The 18,373-nt window shown below is 49.9% G+C and overlaps 1 protein-coding gene across 4 annotated transcripts in view; it reads right to left on the bottom strand.

Annotated features, from left to right (window-relative positions):
* Positions 1 to 18,373, bottom strand: part of DPP6 (dipeptidyl peptidase like 6) — an 848,700-nt gene that overhangs the window by 425,507 nt on the left and 404,820 nt on the right. The window contains exon 1 of one of the 4 annotated variants that reach the window (XM_059172342.1): positions 9,626 to 10,048. The exons of the other annotated variants lie outside the window; for them this stretch is intronic. Coding sequence (XP_059028325.1) covers positions 9,626 to 9,682 — 57 coding nt within the window. The 5' untranslated portion in view covers positions 9,683 to 10,048. Of the gene's footprint in view, positions 1 to 9,625; positions 10,049 to 18,373 lie in introns of those variants that run through there. 4 annotated transcript variants of the gene reach the window in all.

Below are 18,373 nucleotides of genomic sequence, written 5' to 3'. Positions count from 1 at the left end.
GAGTTGTGTGACAGGGAAGGTATTCAAGCCTTGACCCCTTCCAATAGAAGGGCTCTTAGCCAGCCCTGCCCTTTCACGGACACAGCCTGGGCTGACGGTCCTTGACAATGGCTTGAAGAAGGTGTAGTGACATCACCAAAAGCTGCTGTCTAGGGGCTGAAATTCACACATCCCCGGTCTTTTGCCTTTTAGAGTAATCCAGGAAATAAAAAAAAATAAAACTACCATTTCTTCTAATAATATTTAACAGTTTCCTTAAACATTAAAGACACATTTTACTTCCCCAGCCATGTAGCAGGATTCTTTAAACTCTGACCACCCAACATGGCTCACAGCTCCCTCCGACACCGTTGTTGGGACAGCGTACCTGTTTCTTCCTGACCACTCACCCCCAACCTCATCCCCACTCTTTCCTGGGTGCTATGCCTCCACAGTAACTAGTAGAGCACCCTGAGGAGACAGCTACTTGGTTCATATCTGTATGAGGTTTGAGCCGTGAGCACATTTCTACTGCTGTGTCTTAAGGCCGTGCTAGCTCAACGGAAGGTAGCACGGAGGGATGTGCAGACGTAAGACGTGGTCTGTGAGCCTTACATAATCAAGAGGTTATGGGATTTGGCGAGCAGGTTCTTGGCTTTCATCAGATCCTCCAAAGGGATCTATAATCTACGGGTAATGATCAACGTACTTTAGATTCAGTTTGAGCTTATGAGCTCAGACAATTTCCAGATGTTCCAACATCGGAACCCCTGCGGGGCCGAATCCCGGTCCGTACAGGCGATACGTTGGGTCTCCTCTCTCTCCCACTGCTGCCTTTCCACACCTGTTGCACAACCACTACCTTTGAAGTTCTTCAAGTGTGAGATGAGATTGAAAATTACCTACTGCATTCTTCCAAAGCATACAGAACTCATTAATTGCTGCTTACTTCTTAAAATCAGGAGAAAGACATTTGTTATATCCTCATTTTTCCCCTCGTTTCCAAAGGAACTCATTAAATAACTAATTAAATATGAAAAATTGCCTCAAAAGCCTTAATGCCTTCAGGGATGGTGCAATAAAAAGAAGAAATAGCTATACCTACCCATAAGGCACACAGCTAGAGAACGGCCTTGAGTGTACACCTTTCCTCCACTGATCTCCAGTCAAGGATTTCTTAATTTGCATTTAATTTGCTCACTTTATTACCTTTGCAGTTTTCTGTTAGCATCGGTTTTTGTGTTGATCTTCTTTATGTATCATTTTGACCATGTCTCACCTGGAGTTCCTTGATTTAGAGGAAAAAAAAAAAAATAGGAGGGCAGAGGCAGTGGTTGTGTTCTGTTTCTGCAACTTACCAGCTGTGTGATTTGGTTAATTTACTCAACCTCTCTGAGCCTTATTTCTTCCGATGTAAAATCAGAGTGCTGAATTAGATATCTGGATCATAAGCGGTGCTCTGCTGGAGGGGGGTGCTCTGCTGGCCTGCCTGGACACCATTAGGGAAGCGCTTTCATTTTGTTGAACTTGGCTTATTTCCTTTGGGGAAGAGGGTTCTGTTACTAAAGCAAAAGTCCAAAAATCACTGGGCAGGATGGCCTATAAAATGCTTTCAATGTTGAGTGTTCTTTGCTCTTATAGACTAACCCATCTTGGAATGGACACACCTTAGAACCAATAAGCCCTCACCAAATGCTGAAAATAAGGCCCATTCAAATATCATTGTTATGTCAACACGTTGTTAAGTACTTACTAAACAGTGGCTTGAAATCTCCATGCTAAGAGCAGGGCTCTGTGCTGAAAGGTTTTTTTCCCAAGCACCGGTGTGATGGGCCTTGTCCCCAGATGGGGCCTCAGCCCGGATCTGCCTCCCTCAGCTAGCAGGGGAAGAGGTGGGTTCAGAGCTGGTGTTTCCTACTTTCCAGAAAAGAGGGCTCTTGGCAGCAAGAAGGAAAGTGCCTGCCCCATCCTTGTCAGGAGCAGAAAAAGTCCAAAAAATGCAGGAGGAGAGTTTGACGTATTAAGGCTTTATGATTTTTAACAACAGATCAGTTTTGCCTACCAACGTTCTCTGATTAGTCTCATTCTCTACCCGTGTGCCTTATAATGTGGAATTGAGGGGATGGAGTGCTTATTTTGCTTTTCAAAAATCAGTGCCAGATGTTCTAATTGTCTCGAGTCTCCTTAGAAATTGGAGAAATGCTGCATACCTATGTAACAGGTGTAACAGGTGTATGTGCGCGCACTTTCGTGCTATAAAGTACCTGCGGTTCTAAGTAAACTTGACTTTGATCTGGGGCATCACAAGCCCTTTTAAGCTCTTTGAAAACCAGAAGCTTCCAGGACCGTTTCTAGTCCACAGGACATGCCAAGATGAGGTAATCGCCCTCACAAAACTGTCGTGTTTATGTCCAAGCCATTCTTCTAGTTTCTTTTATTCCCCCCAAATCCTGTTCTTTTAAGCAGAAATGTGTCCTAAGTTCAGATTTCTTTTCTTTCTTCCAGAATCCCACTAACCCTCTGCTGCTTTCTACTGTGGTACTTTCCAGGCAACCATGTTCTGAAACCCTCACAAGGAAGCATCTCCGGCTTTCCAGAACCATCTCCATGCGCCCTGCAGTCCTCTACCGCCTGCAGCAGACAGATGAGCCGCCCCCCCCCCCCCCGGCGCAATGCCACAGAATCGCTCTGTTCTTCCAACCCTGGGCCACCCCGGCCAGCCCCCTTCTCTCCCACTTGGCCTTTCTCCTCTTCTGGGTCTCATATGCGTCAAAATAAAAACCTTCCTCTGATCCAACATCTGTCTAATAAGTGGATGGGGTACCAGGCAGGCTATTAACATTTAAAAATGTATCTCCTCCCCTCTCCCATTTAGAGACCAGGTTTAGGAGAGGTAGGGAGGGTCGCAATTCTCAAATTCCCTGAGTAAACTCTGTGTCGATCCCAAATATTCTAACACGGAGACTAAAGCTCGCCTCTTCAAAATAGAGAAGCAAATTCTTCCCTTAATTTTAAAGACACACGTCACCACTCAAGGGGAGCTCCGCTGCATGTTAATTTCTCAAGAGAGAATCAAGGGACTCCGTTTCAAGTTCTTGGTGGTGATGTCCCTCTTGCCGTGGGTAACCTATTTAAAAGGTTGGATCTACCCTTCCCAGAGCATAAATTCCCATGATATTCAAGAGGAATTCTCGGAGCCAGTCAGAACACAGACTTTGAGTTTTAAAATGTTTTGAAAGAGCTCTACCCCCGACACCAGTTTCCCCATTTTATTCAGCAGATTATGCTGGTGTCTTTTGGTGCTTCTCCCACTCCACACTCACAGGCGCGCCCACGGACGTATTTTAGAAGCCTCTGTTCTCATGCACTTTCAGATGGAGGAAAGCAGTTTTTCCTGAGTTCTGGCAGAGGAAGTTATATCTCTTAAAACACTGATCAGAAACGAGTAAGGGGATAATATATAAACTGTCATGGAAAATTCTAGTATCAAGACTTGAGTATATCACTAACATGTTTTGTAACGCCGCCGGTGGGGGGCTGCCTCCCAGATCCTGCGCCATCCAAGCCACCACTGTTAAAAATCAGTGGACTCCCTATCAAGGTTGGCCCGCAGCACTGACTTAATATCTGTGCTCACGGCCATTTTTCCTGAGAAGGGATTGCTGCAAATTTCTACTCCATTACTGCAAAATCCTCCCGGAACTGGAAGCCAAAAGCAGCAACAGTATCTGTTATTTGGGAGTTGAGTGATACAAGTCCAGGTCTACCATGAATGCAGAAATGAGAGGTACTCACTGGACCGGCATAAGCTATCGGGGACTTCTGGGGCGCAGAGACCGTCTTCACAATGACCTCTACTTAATTGGTCACTAAGGACTGTGAATAAATACCTTATTTTTTTCTTCTTTTGGCTGTGCTAGAACTCTGAACCCGAGATCCCAACCATGGACAGCTCTGCTGGGTTTCATCACCAACAGCTATGGGTCGAGTTTCAGTTGATCTCAAGGTGGGCAGTGCGTTACAGAGATGACCTTAAACGTATTGTAGGGCTTGGCTGGTCTCTGGCATTTAGCAGGGTCAAGGCAGAGGAGCACACGTGAAGGTTGGGGCAGACTCAATTCTGATTACGTAATGGACGGTTACAGGGACTTGTGGCGATCGGAGGCACACCCGGATAAGGCGTGAGGAGTCCTAAAAAGTGAACGACAGCTGGAGGGAGAAAGAGGGCAGAGAACCAACTTTCTGTATCAGATCACTTTATGGCACGAGAATGTCAGCCTCTTGCAGAATTACATTACTCCACCCCGGTGATGTGGTTCCCACTCCTACGCTTTGAGGCCCCCAGGTAACCGGACCTGGAACCTGAAATAACATTTTAGCTCGTTTCGGTTTTCCAAACCATAATTGAAACGAGAGTACACAACCGCCGTGCCGTATCTTTTTAAAGCAAGGGATTCACACAACCATCGATCTCTACACACTAACAGGGCCCTGCTTCCTCCCCGAACTAGAATCTTTTCCTCAACTTTCAGAATTCTAGATGAGCAGACTCGTTCAGCCCTTTCCCATGTAAGTGGGTGAACGATGTCCACTGCAAAATCCAGTCAATTAATGCCAAACCCAGACGTGACTCATTTCCATAAAGGATAATAATGCTGTAATTCCTGATGAGGCAGAAACATGGTGGCTGTTTGTCACTGTACATGAAGAGCATTTTTGCATGGTCCACAGCCGTGCTGGTGAAAGTTAATGAGAAGCATCCTCCATCCTTCAAAGTCTCCCAGGTTTTCTTTGTGGAGCATTTGAAGGTCTTGGGCAAGCTTTCCAGGGTAGCTCCAGTACTAAAAGTGAGGGGGCAGGATTACGTCCAGTGTAACATCAGGAAACCATAATAAAATGTGTTTTATATCAGAGAAAGCATTTTTCAGAAAGGAAAGCCAGCTGCTTTCCATTTGTTTTGAGTTTGGGTGTTGCATACAGCCAACCTGGGATTGTTTGGGTTTTCACTTAGCCTCCCGAGTGACACTTGTTTATTGACTTCTTTTAGTCGAGCACATAACTTGCAACCGGAAGGTGGGAACTACTTGTAGACACCAGAGCACAGTAGATTATGGCTCCAAGCCAGCTGCTTGCTTCAGTGCATGTTGTTCTCTCTGGTGATGAGACTAAGTGTTCCTCCTCTAAGAGCACCACACCAGCCACCCTCTTCCTTCTGCGCAAAGAGCGGCTGCTCCCCACCCCTGCACCCCCATCCTCTCCCTGGCCACTTCCTCTCCTCACCAGAACCCACCTGGAGATACCAGGCATGCACACCTTGTTCTGCTCATGCTCTCCCTAGGGTGCCCGACTTCCGAGTTCTTCCTTTCATACATGGACCGATTTGGCAGCCAGAATGTTTCTCTTTCTTCAGAGTCCTTGATGTACTTCTACACAATCTTAAACACCTATTGTTCTGACTCTTATCCTGTTCCTTCAGGGCTCATTTTTATCCAGAGAGGCTTAAGTAACTTAGACAATGAGCAGAACTGAATTTAATGTACACTGGTTTGAACACTGCATCCATTGTCACTTTTTTGAGTTGAGGAAGGACCACCTCAGAAAGAAGTCCTGTTTGCACTTCTTAATACTGAATCTTGTTTTTCTTGGTTTCCTTTGGCTACTATTATTTGGCTTTGGCTACTACCATTTTTTTAATACCACATTTACCTTCACCATTTGACTTTCCCTGTAATGTACTTTCATAAAAAATTTAACTCTCCTGATGGTCAAAGCCAGCTCCTCTGTTTCAGTATCTAATTTTACTATGAGAGAAGCAACAGTATCTAATGCAAAGAGCATTGGGCAAAAGATATCCGAAGTCCCACTCCTGGGCCATCATCACCTGTCTGTTCCTGGGAAGGTCTGTCCTCTCTCAGAATTCCAAGCTCCATGCATTTTCATGTCCGCTTTACAAAATATGCTGTTTATAAGAATTTCATTCACTTTAGAAAACTCTTTGCAATGGCATTATAATCACAAAGATCCAGATAAATAATTGGCCTCTCAATCAACACTGGATCCTGGGGTTCCTGATTTAATAGGAGAATAGACACATCAGCACTCTACATATATGGGTTTGTGCAGCTCGGAGAAGAGTGAAAAACAACAACAAATAGCTCTCACACACAAAGCGCTATCAGAAAACCAACTTCCAGGGAAGGGTCCAGAAACTCCCCAAGGTAACACAGAATATCTCTATACAAAAGGAGATGTTCTGGAGATCTTTGAAGGAAAGTCAGGTTCTCAATGATCTGTGAGATTCCTAAGCCTAACAGGTGGACCTGGTCTTGGGGTGCACTTGTGAGGTCTTTTCCAAGTCTGACTTTGTGATGCAAGAGGCCAGCTTGTGTGTACACGTGCACATGCTCGTGCATACATATCCACACACGTTACAGATCTAGAATCTACCACTGAAGACTCATTTTGCACAGTATTTGAGCAAAAATGTATCCTGGCTCACTGGAAGCATGGAGGATTAGTCCTTCCGTCTTGTCTTACTCGCAGCAGTATTACTGATCACTGCTTTTCAATTTTAAGTCATTTGAAATAAGGATGGTAGATTTTAAAATAAATTTGTGCTTTTACTTAGGGGAAAAAAATCCTTAATTTGGTTCTCTAAGGAAGGATTTAGTTCATTTGAGAAAATAAAATAAATTTTAACCAAATCAGCTTCAGCTTTTTCTACTTCCCCTGCTAAGCTTCACTCTGGACACGCTGGTGAGACGAAGGGCTTGGCCAGCGTGGACCTGCTGTTTAGTGGGGAGCCTCTACCATCCGATTGGCCTCAGAGCCAAAGGATGAGTTCACTTCATTCAGCTTAAAGGATATTTTGTTTCCAAACATCCCTGGACTGTTCATACTTCATTTAAAAATAAGTTTTGGCATATCTGAAGGGAAAGGGAAATGGTCTTCCAAAAGTTCATTCTCCATTTTAGTCCAATGTGTTTATACAGCATCTTAAAAAATCCATATATTCTCCTATTTTTAGTACATATTTTAACCAAAAAATGGGGAAAAATCAGCAATCTCTGACTAATCGGTAAAATCATTGGATTTTATAGTTTTCCTAGATTTGTTTTTTGTTAATTTGCAGTAATCCTCAGCATACAAACGTTATTTCCAGCTGCTACCCAGCTTCTGACTCCCAAGGTAGGTTAGAAACTGTACCATGCCTCTGTTAGTTTGCTAAGAACTGTCAGTCTACTGCAATAACCAAGTAAATTTTCAAGAGTGTTGGATATAAGTATTGAGCCACAGAAAATCCAAATCCTCAGATTAACGCCTCTCAATGTAAGATATAAGGTGTCACCGTCGCAAACTCCATCAGTATAATGAAATGATCCCTAATCCAAAAACCAAACCAAACCACAAACCAGCATCTCTTTCTCCTTCTCTCTCTGTCGTAAACAAAATGCTGGAGCATATCCCTCTGCGCTGGCCTTCCTATAAACCCCCACCCAGCTGGGGATGGGACTGTGCTCACAGCATCACTAGCAACAAGGACGAAATGCGATCAAGAATGGGAGGGCTCATTCAGAGCTCTGCCGTCTAAGCCCACGGAGCTGAGCTTAAATGTCTTTAAAAATTGATAAGCGGCGAAGGAAAAGGAAATAGTCTTCAATAGTCCCCTAAAGGTGCATTAAATTGAGACATGAGACCTCCGCGCTCCATCCCGTTGCTTCTCCTGCCCTGGTCCTGCTGTTGACCCTCACTGTGTTCTGCTTCACAGGGGGGCCACTATGTCCTTCTCAGGGTCAAGAAGATGCCTGAGAATGGGAAGACAGCCTCCTGACACCTCCCTGCGCCCGCAGCCGCCTCTGTCCTCCGCGCTCTGCCCGGCCACACCAGCCACAATGGCCCCAGGGGCAAGGATGGGAGGTGTCCAAAGACTAGAAGGTACAAAATCAAACAAGACCCCACATGCCCTCTAAAACCCACACCCTAATTATTTCCACGCTCCTGACATGTAGAGGGAAACGAGAGTAATGTTACACAGGAGTCCTGGGCCTTCTTCCACATAATAGAGATCAGGCTTCTCAGTGCCCGCCTTTGGGCTCAGACCTATGAACGGCAGGTGCTTTCTCCATAATTATGAGCACTGTCCCATGGTCAGAAATGCTCCCTGAGTCCCTGCTGCCGTGAGCCTGCAAGCCCAGGGCACATTCGCTTTAGACCCAGTGAGCAGAAGAACTGTAATAAAAGGAAGCCCACTTAGTCACAGGACGCTAATTTAGGGTGGACATGTTTCTTTCTTGAACAAATAATCTGTAGAATGTTTTTCAAAGGAGGAGGGGTTAGTTGGCCTGTTGTGAACCTCTTGGTGTTCACGCAACAGTGAGCTCTCCCATCGAGAAGAAGGATTCTAGACTTCTCTATTTATACAATCTACTTCCCAGAAGAAATGAAAATTGTATATGAGCTCCTCAGATGATGGTAATGATGATGATGCCATTAAAGTGGGCTCTCTTTGTTTAATAAAAAAATAAGCTTTGGGGGAATGACCCCCAAGATGCACCTCCCACTAAATACAGATCCAAAGTTGTCTTCATACTGTCTCTGCAGAGTTGGCTACAAGACTATCACACACTGTCCCCAAAGAGGCTCTTGGTTTTCCTGAACTCGAGTGGCCCCAATCTTGGCCCCAATCCTAGCAAGCGGGACCTGACAGCACCCCTAAAATAAATCAGGGGAATCAGCTTCTGCTGTTGATCTACCAGGCTTGAACTAACTGCTCTGGGAATCTGCTGGTGTCTCCCAGAATCTATTTTAATGATCTGCTCTAGGAGAAGCAAGCAGTGATTAAAAGATAAGAATCCTCACAATCTTTGAGAAGGGAATTAGGATATCTACAGGAGTGCTCAAACCCGGCTTGCTGGTTCCCCTTCATTTCTGAGACTCAGGCTCCCAGCCTCTGCAGATGGCAGGCCCGAGTGGCCTGGTGAGCGGAGATGGAGCCCTCCTGGCCATCCTTGGCCAGCCCTGAAAGCCCTGCTACTTCTCAGCTGGGGCAAGGGGCTCTCACCGGGTCCTAGCTGTGCAGTTTTCCTGGCAACGAGAGTCGTCCCTCTCTAGAGGCCCGGGATGAACAGCAATCTGTCCACCCTGCAGAAATACTTGAGCAGAGGAGGAAAAGGGACACAGGTATCACAAGAAAAGTCCTTTAAACACAGCTCCTATGTCCTCTCTGGACTTGTGTTAGAACCAGATCAAAGTCCTGTTGGAGGGTCAAGTACAGGGAAATTTGGGGCGGGGCTACCCACCTCTTCCAGCCCTCCCTCCCTACCCAGCCCCCCAAATTACAAAGTAGTTGGAAACCTTCGCAACAGCTGTGCGGAGGAGAGAGGCTTTGGTGGAAGGGTCCCCTCGCACCAAGTTTCCCTCGCCGCACGCTTGCCCCCCGCGCCCCTGCGTGACCGGCAGGCCGGGGCGTCTTGCAGAAATACAAGTCCAGAGGGAGGCAGGCAGACCCCAGCAGCGCTCGCCCAGCGCCTGGGTTCTCCTCCAGCTTCGGGGCTCAGGGGAGGGCAGTCACGGCCAATGCAAAACCGCTCGGGAGACACATCCCCCGCTCCCGCACACGCACACGCACCCCCGAAAGCAGCGTTACCTGCTCCTGCTGCTGCACGGATTTCCCCGAAGCATTAGGCTCCTTGGCCGTAGTCATGGTCCCTGGCCCCGGGCGCGCGGCGGCACGGGGGCAGGTGCGGTCTGACGGTGAGTTCCGAGCCACCGGGGTCCAATCGGCGGGGAGGGGTGCGATTCAGTCCATACTTCCGAAATCACACGGCTATTTCGGGGAGGCTGGGGGAGGGAGCGTGGGTGGACCAGCCTAGTTTTCTCTCCAAATGCGAGGAGCGGAGAGCGGATCCGAACAGGGGAGAGGCTGCGGCGTGGCGGGGCTTCTCCAATTAGCAACAGCCTCCGCAATCGCCACAGAAACAATGGTAACTGCTTAGCAACGGGCAAGTGGCGGCGCGGTGCAGGAAGGGGACCCGAGCGATGCGCGCCGCTCCCGCCCGCCGCCCGCCGCCCGCCGCCCGCCTCCCGCGGCGCACGGCGCATGCTCGGGCCGGCTCGGCTGAGGAAGGGGCGCGGGGGGGGGGGGGGGCGGCGAGGAGGGAGCTGGGGGGAGGGGCCGGAGAGGGGGTGCCGGGGGAGGAGCGGCGCGGGGAGGCCGGAGAGGGGCGGCAGGGCCGGGGTGGCTGGGAGAGGGGGCGGGGGAGGGCACCTGGCGGGGACCCGGGCGGGGGCGCGCGGCCGGGGGACCGTCGCCGCCCCGGCTGCCCAGCCTGGGGGGCCTGAGCCGGTGCCCCCTCGCCCCCCCGGCCGCGCTCGCCCGCGGGTCACACCCGGACGCGGGAGGGGGGCGCTCAGGGGACGCGCGCAGACGGTCTTTGTTTCTCCCTTCTGCCAAGTAAGTGCCCCATGCGAAGGCAGCCCGGCAGCGGGTCGGGGGCACCCAGGAAGGGCATTTCTTCTGCCTGCCGGTGGGTTTTGCTGGGATGCTAGATGTGGAATTCTCGGCATTTTTTTCCCCTTAAAATTCCGAAAACTTACTGCTTCCTCTTTCTACTCAAAGAATCTCCTGTTTCTCTTTGAAAGATCAACCAGAACCTCAAGGGTGTCTGTCGGTTAAAAGGGGGAAAAAAAAGGGGGGGGGGGAACAGCATCTGGGGTGACCTTATAGGAGCCAGGCTCCCTGCTGAGTCCGGAGCTCAAGGAGACAGCAGGACAGAGAGGCCAGTCCCCTGGCCCCTGCCTGGTCTCCTGGCCACCTTGCACTGCCCGTGGGCCCTGCTGGGCCTCCCTGCCCCTACCCCTGCGGGCACACCAGCTGGCTGGTAGAGGAGAAATGCCGTGTGGGCCGAGCTGACTGGCTCTGGGTAAAACACGAGTAGCCACTAGATTACAAGTGGGAATGTCTCGCGGCCTTACAGATCGGCAGACCAACCCAGCGCCCAGAGGCCTTCTGCTGCCCCTGTGCGTGAACAGTGCCCTCTGCAAACACTCCTCTTAGTCGTCCTGGTCTAGATCTTCTACTGTATCCCAAAGGCCTCCCAGGCCACAGGCATTCCCTGGCCTGGGGGAGCATCCCCGCCCCTGCACTCAGCGCTAGGAAGTATCCTCAGTAACAAAGTCGCCACCAGGAAAGACGAAGTAGATACATTTCCACGCAAAAGCTGTCCAATAGCCGACTTCTTGTTCGGTTCCTTCCCGGCACCCCTGGCCCTCAGTCATTTCCCAAAACAAACACACTTGCAAAAGCCGCCGCATCAGATCCTTCTTTGGAGGTGACTGATGAACCCAGATCATGGCAGAGCTGCCTGGTCCCCTCTGCCACGGCCTGAACCCGATTCTGGTCTAAGATTCTAAGACACCAGGACAGGCACCTTCGAGGGTGCAAGGTTTGCCTAAGAATCCAAAAGGAAAACCCCGTGTAAACTCCTGTCACACAGTAAGGATTTGGGGATTTGCTTGGGGTTTTGTTGCTTTTGTTTCAACTTCCCTATAGGACAGGGTGTTCCCAGTCCTTGTCTAACTCCTCTTTGTGGCCTCACGACCCAGGGTCTGCACACAAGTTACCATCTGTGTTGGTTTCGAGGAGTGTGCCAAGCCAAGCAGACTCTCAGGGGAGGTCTTCACAGAGCTACAGCCTCCTGCGTGGAGGGGGTCTTCACCCCAAGTCACATCTCTGGCCTCAGGAGGCCACTGCGGTGTCATAAGGCAGGCAAGCAAACCTGCCCACAGACGCCAGCAGCAAAGACTCAGCTAGAAGGGCTGAGCAGCCATCCCACGCCCCCAACACCCCGTCCATGGACCACAGTGACCCCAGTGGCAGGGGGGGCAGGGGGGCGGGGCAGGAGGCACCTGGTGATAAGTGAAATGAGTGGCCACACCTGGACCTAGTGGTCTCGGCTGCAAAATACCTTTTTTGGTATTCCTGAGAATCTCAGAGCTTGTTCTCCAGAGTTTCCACTTGAACGAAACTCCAGAGGGGGCGGGGGGCAGGGGTCAAATCTTAACCCACCATCTGTTAGCATCTCTGAAAGGATCCACTGCTAACCCCAGAGGCCAGGAGCACCACCCCACATGGACATCCAAGGACAGGGACCGCAGCAGGGAAGGAGAAGGGAAGGGATCTCGGGGCCGCCTCCTCCTCTCGGCTTCTGGGGCCGGGGTTTAACCCAGGGAGAGTGAGTCGTAGGCTGGGGGTACTCGGGTGTGTGGTGGGGAACGACATGAACCTCCCCACCCCAGTGCTTCTGTTTCTTTATTTCTCAGGAAAAATTTTACCTATTATTTCACATCTATGATGAATACGATGTAAGTAAAGTTCTCCCGCACCTGCAAGATGGTACCTGGTCCTTCAAAGGAGGCTCCCACTGGCCTCACATTATGAGATCACCGAGTGCTTGCCTGAGCAGCTCCCTCCCAGCCACACACCCCTATTTGTCACCTCTGGTTTTGGGAGCCGCAGGGTGGAAAAGTCGGAGCATCACAGGTCAAGGGCAAGGCCAGACTATGCCATTCAGAACCTTTCGGTGCAGTTTTCTGGCACCAAGTCCCTGGGCAGCTGACTTTTCTGCGTACTTGACCTTACGGCGCTTTGGCGAGAAAGGGCGGGCTCTTCTGCCAAACGCAACAACACGGTGAGGCCGGCGGACAGGAGAAACCATGCCTGGTTCCGCTTAGACGAGGAACCGAGGACAGTCCAACGGCTGGAAGCAGAGAGCAGGACAGCGGTTGCTTGGCCTGCGCCGAGGTGGAAGCAGGGGCGTGCTGTGTACAAAATGCCTGTTCCGGACCATGGCCAAGTCCTGCAGAGAACAGCACCGGGCCGCCCACTCCGTCTGTTCCCAGGGTGGATCGCATGTTAAATGTTCTGATCACAAGAAAGCAAGGGTGGCCTTTTGTCAATATTTGAGAATGAATCATCGTCCCTCCAGAGGCCGAACAGCGTGTTGATGGTCATCCTCCTGCTCGATGTGGTGAGCGTCCCTCGGAACCCAGAGCCCATGTCCAGGGAATGGAGGACTCGATTTTCCTGCATCAGCAATCTCGTCTCAAACTCCGCGGTCAGAGGAAAGACCAACAACCAGCTGGTACAGGGTTTGGTTCTCCACCCCCCCCCCCAACCCATGGCAGTGTAGACAAAAATAAATAAATAAATAAATAAGTTACAGATAAATGTCTGGAAAGCATCATCTGTAAATACTATGGTTTCCAAATTCCAGAGACTCTGGGAACTACAACTCAGAAAAGTCCAGGGTGACTCCAGCAGGAACAGGAGTGCCCCAAAGGCACACCCCCCATTCCTTCCCGATGTCACACGTATTTATTAGCAAAGGGACTGTGCTTACCTGCCCCCATAACAATGACAAGAAGAGCAGCTCCCTGGGGTCGTGCTAAGAGCTGCGCACCCGACCCCCAGCAGCTCCGTGAGGCTCCACCGCTAGTGCTCCCATGACACAAGGAAACTGGTATTCAGAGAATTTAAATCTGAACCCCTTGGCTACCCAGAGACTAGGTAGCCAAACCAGGATGTCAGCCTGGCAATTCAGGCCTGGGGCCACCAAATGCCTGGTGAGTAGAATACGGAAAGCATTTGCACAGTCCACGTGCCAGGAATTTCACACACTGAGAATTTCAGACACCTCATCTTCCCCCTTAAAATCTCCTCAGTGCCGGTGGTGTTGGTTGGCTCAGGCAGCAACAGGGTTCCACGGACGGAGGACCTCCAGGGCTGAGACCTGTTCTCACAGCTCTGTCCAAGGTCAAGGTGTTGGTTCCTCCTGAAGCCTCTCCTTGGCTTGTGGACGGCCCTTCAGCCCGTGTCCTCGCTCGTCAGCCCTCTGCGTGCGTCTGTGTCCAAATCTCCTCTTCTTCTAAGGACACCAGCCAGACTGGCTTAAGCCCCCTCCCCCAGTTTACCTCACCTCTTTAAAGACCCCATCTCCAAATACAGTCACGTTCTGAGCTCCTGCCTATTTGGGAGGGGTCCACAGACGGACGGGGGTGCACGGTTATCCCGTGTACTGTTAGCTCCCTTGTACTTATGAAGAAAGCAGGCTTAAAATGGCGATTAAGTTCCTCCAAAATCATAGTCAGTGGTAAGTGGCAGAGTGGGCATTTAGATCCACTGGTGTGATCAAAGCCCTGCTACACACACACACACACGCGCGCGCGCGCACACTCACACTCACACGCACGTGCGCGTGCACACACACACACACACACACAGACACACACACTGCCTGAGCCTCATTGAACACCTGCCGAGGGCCTGGGCAGGCTTCTACTCCCTAAACTGTCCGAAGGAGAGTAAGGCTCTTGCCGACCCCAGCAGAGCCCCGCCCCCGCTGGCAGCTAAGACGCCCTGGCTCAGGCCTTTACTCGGGTGACTCCCTCCCTCTCGTGTCTAGGAACGGTCCCACTTGACGCAGCACACGTGTGTCCAAGCAGCGTCCCAGCTTCTGGAAGGCGAGAGCTCCTGGGCCAAGGGGGCAGGACGAGGAGGATCTCCAAGCTGACGCACCTTCGTTCTGCAGCCGAGTACTTCTGGGGAGCGAAATGCCCGGAGCAAGGGCTAGGCCAGGCCCTGATTCCCGACCAAGCCAGTTCCTCCCCGGCACTAGGGCCCAGGCAGCCGGAGCCTCACAGAGCACAAGGCAGGTGTGCCTGCCAGTGGGCAGCCGCTTGTCCTGCCGTGTTACCCCCTCCCATTCCAGTCCGCACTGTGGCCGGTGCTGTTAGAATCTCTCAGCTCTGCCGTCAGCCCCACTGAATGGACCTGAGGTGGATCGGGTCTTTGCAGGTGCATCTGGAGAGAGTTTCTTGTGGGCATACTGATGGACGCTTGCTCCACTCCCTGCTCCAGAGGCGCCCGACTAGGGCACCCGCACAGGCCTGCGTCGTGTGCAGCTCCATGCCATCTCCCACTCCTCTGAGGTCGGCTCGCCTTGCCCCAGAAGCCCTTCAGCTAAAACAGCTTTGCCTCAAGACCCACCCAATCTGCAAGGCTTCACCGAGTCCTTACCACGTGTGCACAGCAAAAGCACCCACAGAAACAGGAACACTGCATAACCCGCTGCTGCAAGGGGGGGATTGGAATATCTTTCTGGTGGAATCTATGAAGATTCTGAGTTTTTCAGCATCAACCACCTGCAAGAGGAACTAACTTACAACTCCCTGAAAACAAGAAATGGGGGCGCCAAGGTAGGGTTCCCTGGAGAGACAAGCGGAGATCCAAAGAAGCAATTTAAAGATAAAGAAAGCACTGAGCCTTACCAAGGGGGAGGAGAATGTGGATAAGTTTCCTGAAGACTGGGTTTCTATATTATTTATATACTAAGGATTTGGCTCACTCCATTATATAGGAGCTTGCAAATCTAAAGTGTGAAGAGCAGACCAGGAGGCTAGAAACTCAGGAAACAGCTGAGATTGCAGCTTGGCTCAAAGGCCAACTGAGGGTAGATTTCCCTCTTTCTCCGGGAAGATCTTTTTCTTAATGACTTCAACTGATTGGGTGAGCCCCACCTACACCAAGGAGGGTAATCTGCTTTATTCAAAGTCTACTGCTTTAAATGTTAATCACATTCAGGAAATCAAAACTAAAACCAAAACCACCACCATCACCACCACAACAACTTTCCACAGCACTCTCTAGTTCGGTCAAAAACTGGGTTGAATGGCCCAGCCAAGTTGGCACATAAAATTATGATGGCAGGCTCTAAGTAGAAGTGCCTGGTGACGGCATTTTAGTATTCTTCATTTCCTCCCCTTCTCCTCCCCCCCGCCCCATCTTTCTCCCTGGGATGCTTGCCCCCGTTTTCAGCCATGAGACCAAAGCCATTCATGGGACGCAGCCTTGGGAAGGCACTTCAGACCTGAGCACCTTGTGAGGAGTTTGGTAGTACCCCCAGATCGTTACCTCTGAAGTATATATATGGGAAAGAAAACTAAACTTCTCTCTTGTCTAAGTCACTGTGATGTTAGGTGTTATGAACTCACGTTAACACAGTGGAGAGACCACTTCTGTCTTGTCTTTGTATTACTCCTGAGAGTTGAACGGAGCGCCCCCCACAGCGAGAGCGGAGAGAAGGCGGAAGGAGCAGGAGCTGGTCTGTTGCATTACACCTGCGGGATTCATGTTCATTCTCCGTGTAGCAAACGCGTGAGCATCTAAATCAGGGCCCGCACACTGCGGCCCATGGGCCAAATCCAATCTACTTCCTGGATTTTAAATAAAGTTTTATTGGAATGTGGCTGTCCCAACTCACTACATACCATCTAACAGGTGCTCTGCGTGACAGTGACAGACGTGACACCATGACAGTGACCATGTGGCCTGTAGGTATAATATTTACTATCTGGTCCTCTGCAGAAACAGTTTGCTGCTCCCTGGCCTGGAGGTGTCTTATATGCCAAATACAGGTATGTCCATTCATTCGGAATCCAAAATGCAATAGAAAAAAAAAAAAAAAACTTCCAAAATCAAAGTCGAGCACCTCCCCAACCCCCCAAACCCAAAGACAATAGAGAAGTCTAATCTGATTCACCGTCAGCCTCAGCTCACCTCCCGCCATGTCGGTCAGAGTCCCTCCTCCATACAGGAGAGGCATACTGTCCCCCCACACCCGTGAGCACATCCTACAGCATCCTCTCCAAATCCACGACAGTTTCACGGGATGGGGCACAGTGTCCCAGAAGCAGGAACTGCCTGTGGATTTGGGAGATACTGAGATCATTCAAACGGCCCAACCTCCAACACTTAGGGTAGGCATTCAAAAACATGTGTTTGAATAAATTAACGATGCGGAATATTCAAAGGAATTCAGATATGCAGCATATTTGAGTGATTTTCAATTTTTTTCTCTGAAAGATGCTTGCCTTGCTGATCACAAACCTTTATGAGATGAGGTAATGCTCATCAATCCTCCTGGGGACTAAGACCACAGGATGCTTGGCCAGAGTCACTGTCTCCAGCTGCCGTGGAAGTCAAAGGCTGTGTTTACTGAGAAATTACTATGTGCTAGATGCTCTGTATGTAAGTCAGGACATCTGCTCTCATGGTCTCATCGGAGAGGGAAACTTGTAACAGATAAATGTCTTTTGGTCCTGCCTAAGGAAGTACAAGGAGACAGGTGTCGGGGGGAGTGGAGTTGTCTGTCTTTGTGTGAGGCTTAGCAGAACGCACTGGGTGCACGCCAGGCAATGGTAAGCAGTGATGAGAAGCGAGATAATGGGCACCCAGGGTAGCATGGATGGATGGTAAATACAGTGCTTGAGGCAAAAAAATAAGAAATATCCATATTTACACATATATACATATATATAAGAATATATTTACATAAATGTTACAAAACAGATACATGCATATATAAAGAAACTAAAACCCTTTAACAAATAAAAAATGCATTCCTACAAAATATGTGTTTTGCAAAAATACACACAAACTAAAAAGCTATTCATCGAATAAAATAGGCTACTTGCTGACGGCGGGGTGGGAAAAGAGAGTAAGTGACCAGCCCAGTTAGGGAGAAGAAGGGGAAGAAGGGAGAGAGACAGGCGGAGGAAGCATAGGGAAAAGGAGAAGGAAGAAGGAAGTGGGGGAGTTTGCTTGACCCGTGGCTGAGCCTGTGCCGTGACGTCCAGCTCTGCCTGCTCCATTCCACACCTGTGGATCAACTGGAGAAGGTCCAAGCAACGTGCATGGGAGTACACGACCGCCTGTACCATCTTCTGGAAACCTCCTGGATGCTGGAGAACCACTGCCTTAGTTCTTCATTGGCAGAGGAGGAAACCGGCTCTGAGAGAAAGACCGCTTGTTCAAGGTCACGTCGACTGTGGTCTGAGGAAGGTGAACCTACCCCAAAGTCAACCCTCTGCTCCAGGCGGGAGCCCCACACTCTCTAAACCAGGTATTCCCAAAGTTCCGAGCCAGCCGGAAGGTTCTACACTGTGAGTCCAGGTAGATGTTCCCAGGCTAGTAATGAAATTTGTGGATATAACACAAAGGGGCTTTTAAACCAATTCCCCTTTATACTCACATCCTGGCTTTTGTTTATTTCCTTTTTTATATTTAAATGCATATAATTTATTTATTATGTATCATGTTGTTCTCTAAGTACCTTCAACACATAGGCTCCGTTTTTCTCGAAGATGGCATTTCTCCTTTTTCCTTTTGCACCCAACTTTTAGGTGGCAGCCAGCCCCAACTCAACAAAGAACTTGCAGTTTTGAAACTTTGCTTTAAACATTTCACGTTTCATCCCAGCGTAGCTTAATTTCATTCAGGTTGTCTTGCCTGTCACGTCTGCCCCTGAACCATCGCCCACCTTTGAACACGGCCCCA

The sequence above is a fragment of the Mustela lutreola genome, chromosome 4, assembly GCF_030435805.1.
Source record: "Mustela lutreola isolate mMusLut2 chromosome 4, mMusLut2.pri, whole genome shotgun sequence".
NCBI classification, from domain to species: Eukaryota; Metazoa; Chordata; class Mammalia; order Carnivora; family Mustelidae; genus Mustela; species Mustela lutreola.
The sequence above is the reverse complement of the archived record's forward strand: the minus strand, read 5'-3'. Positions and strand labels throughout refer to the sequence as shown.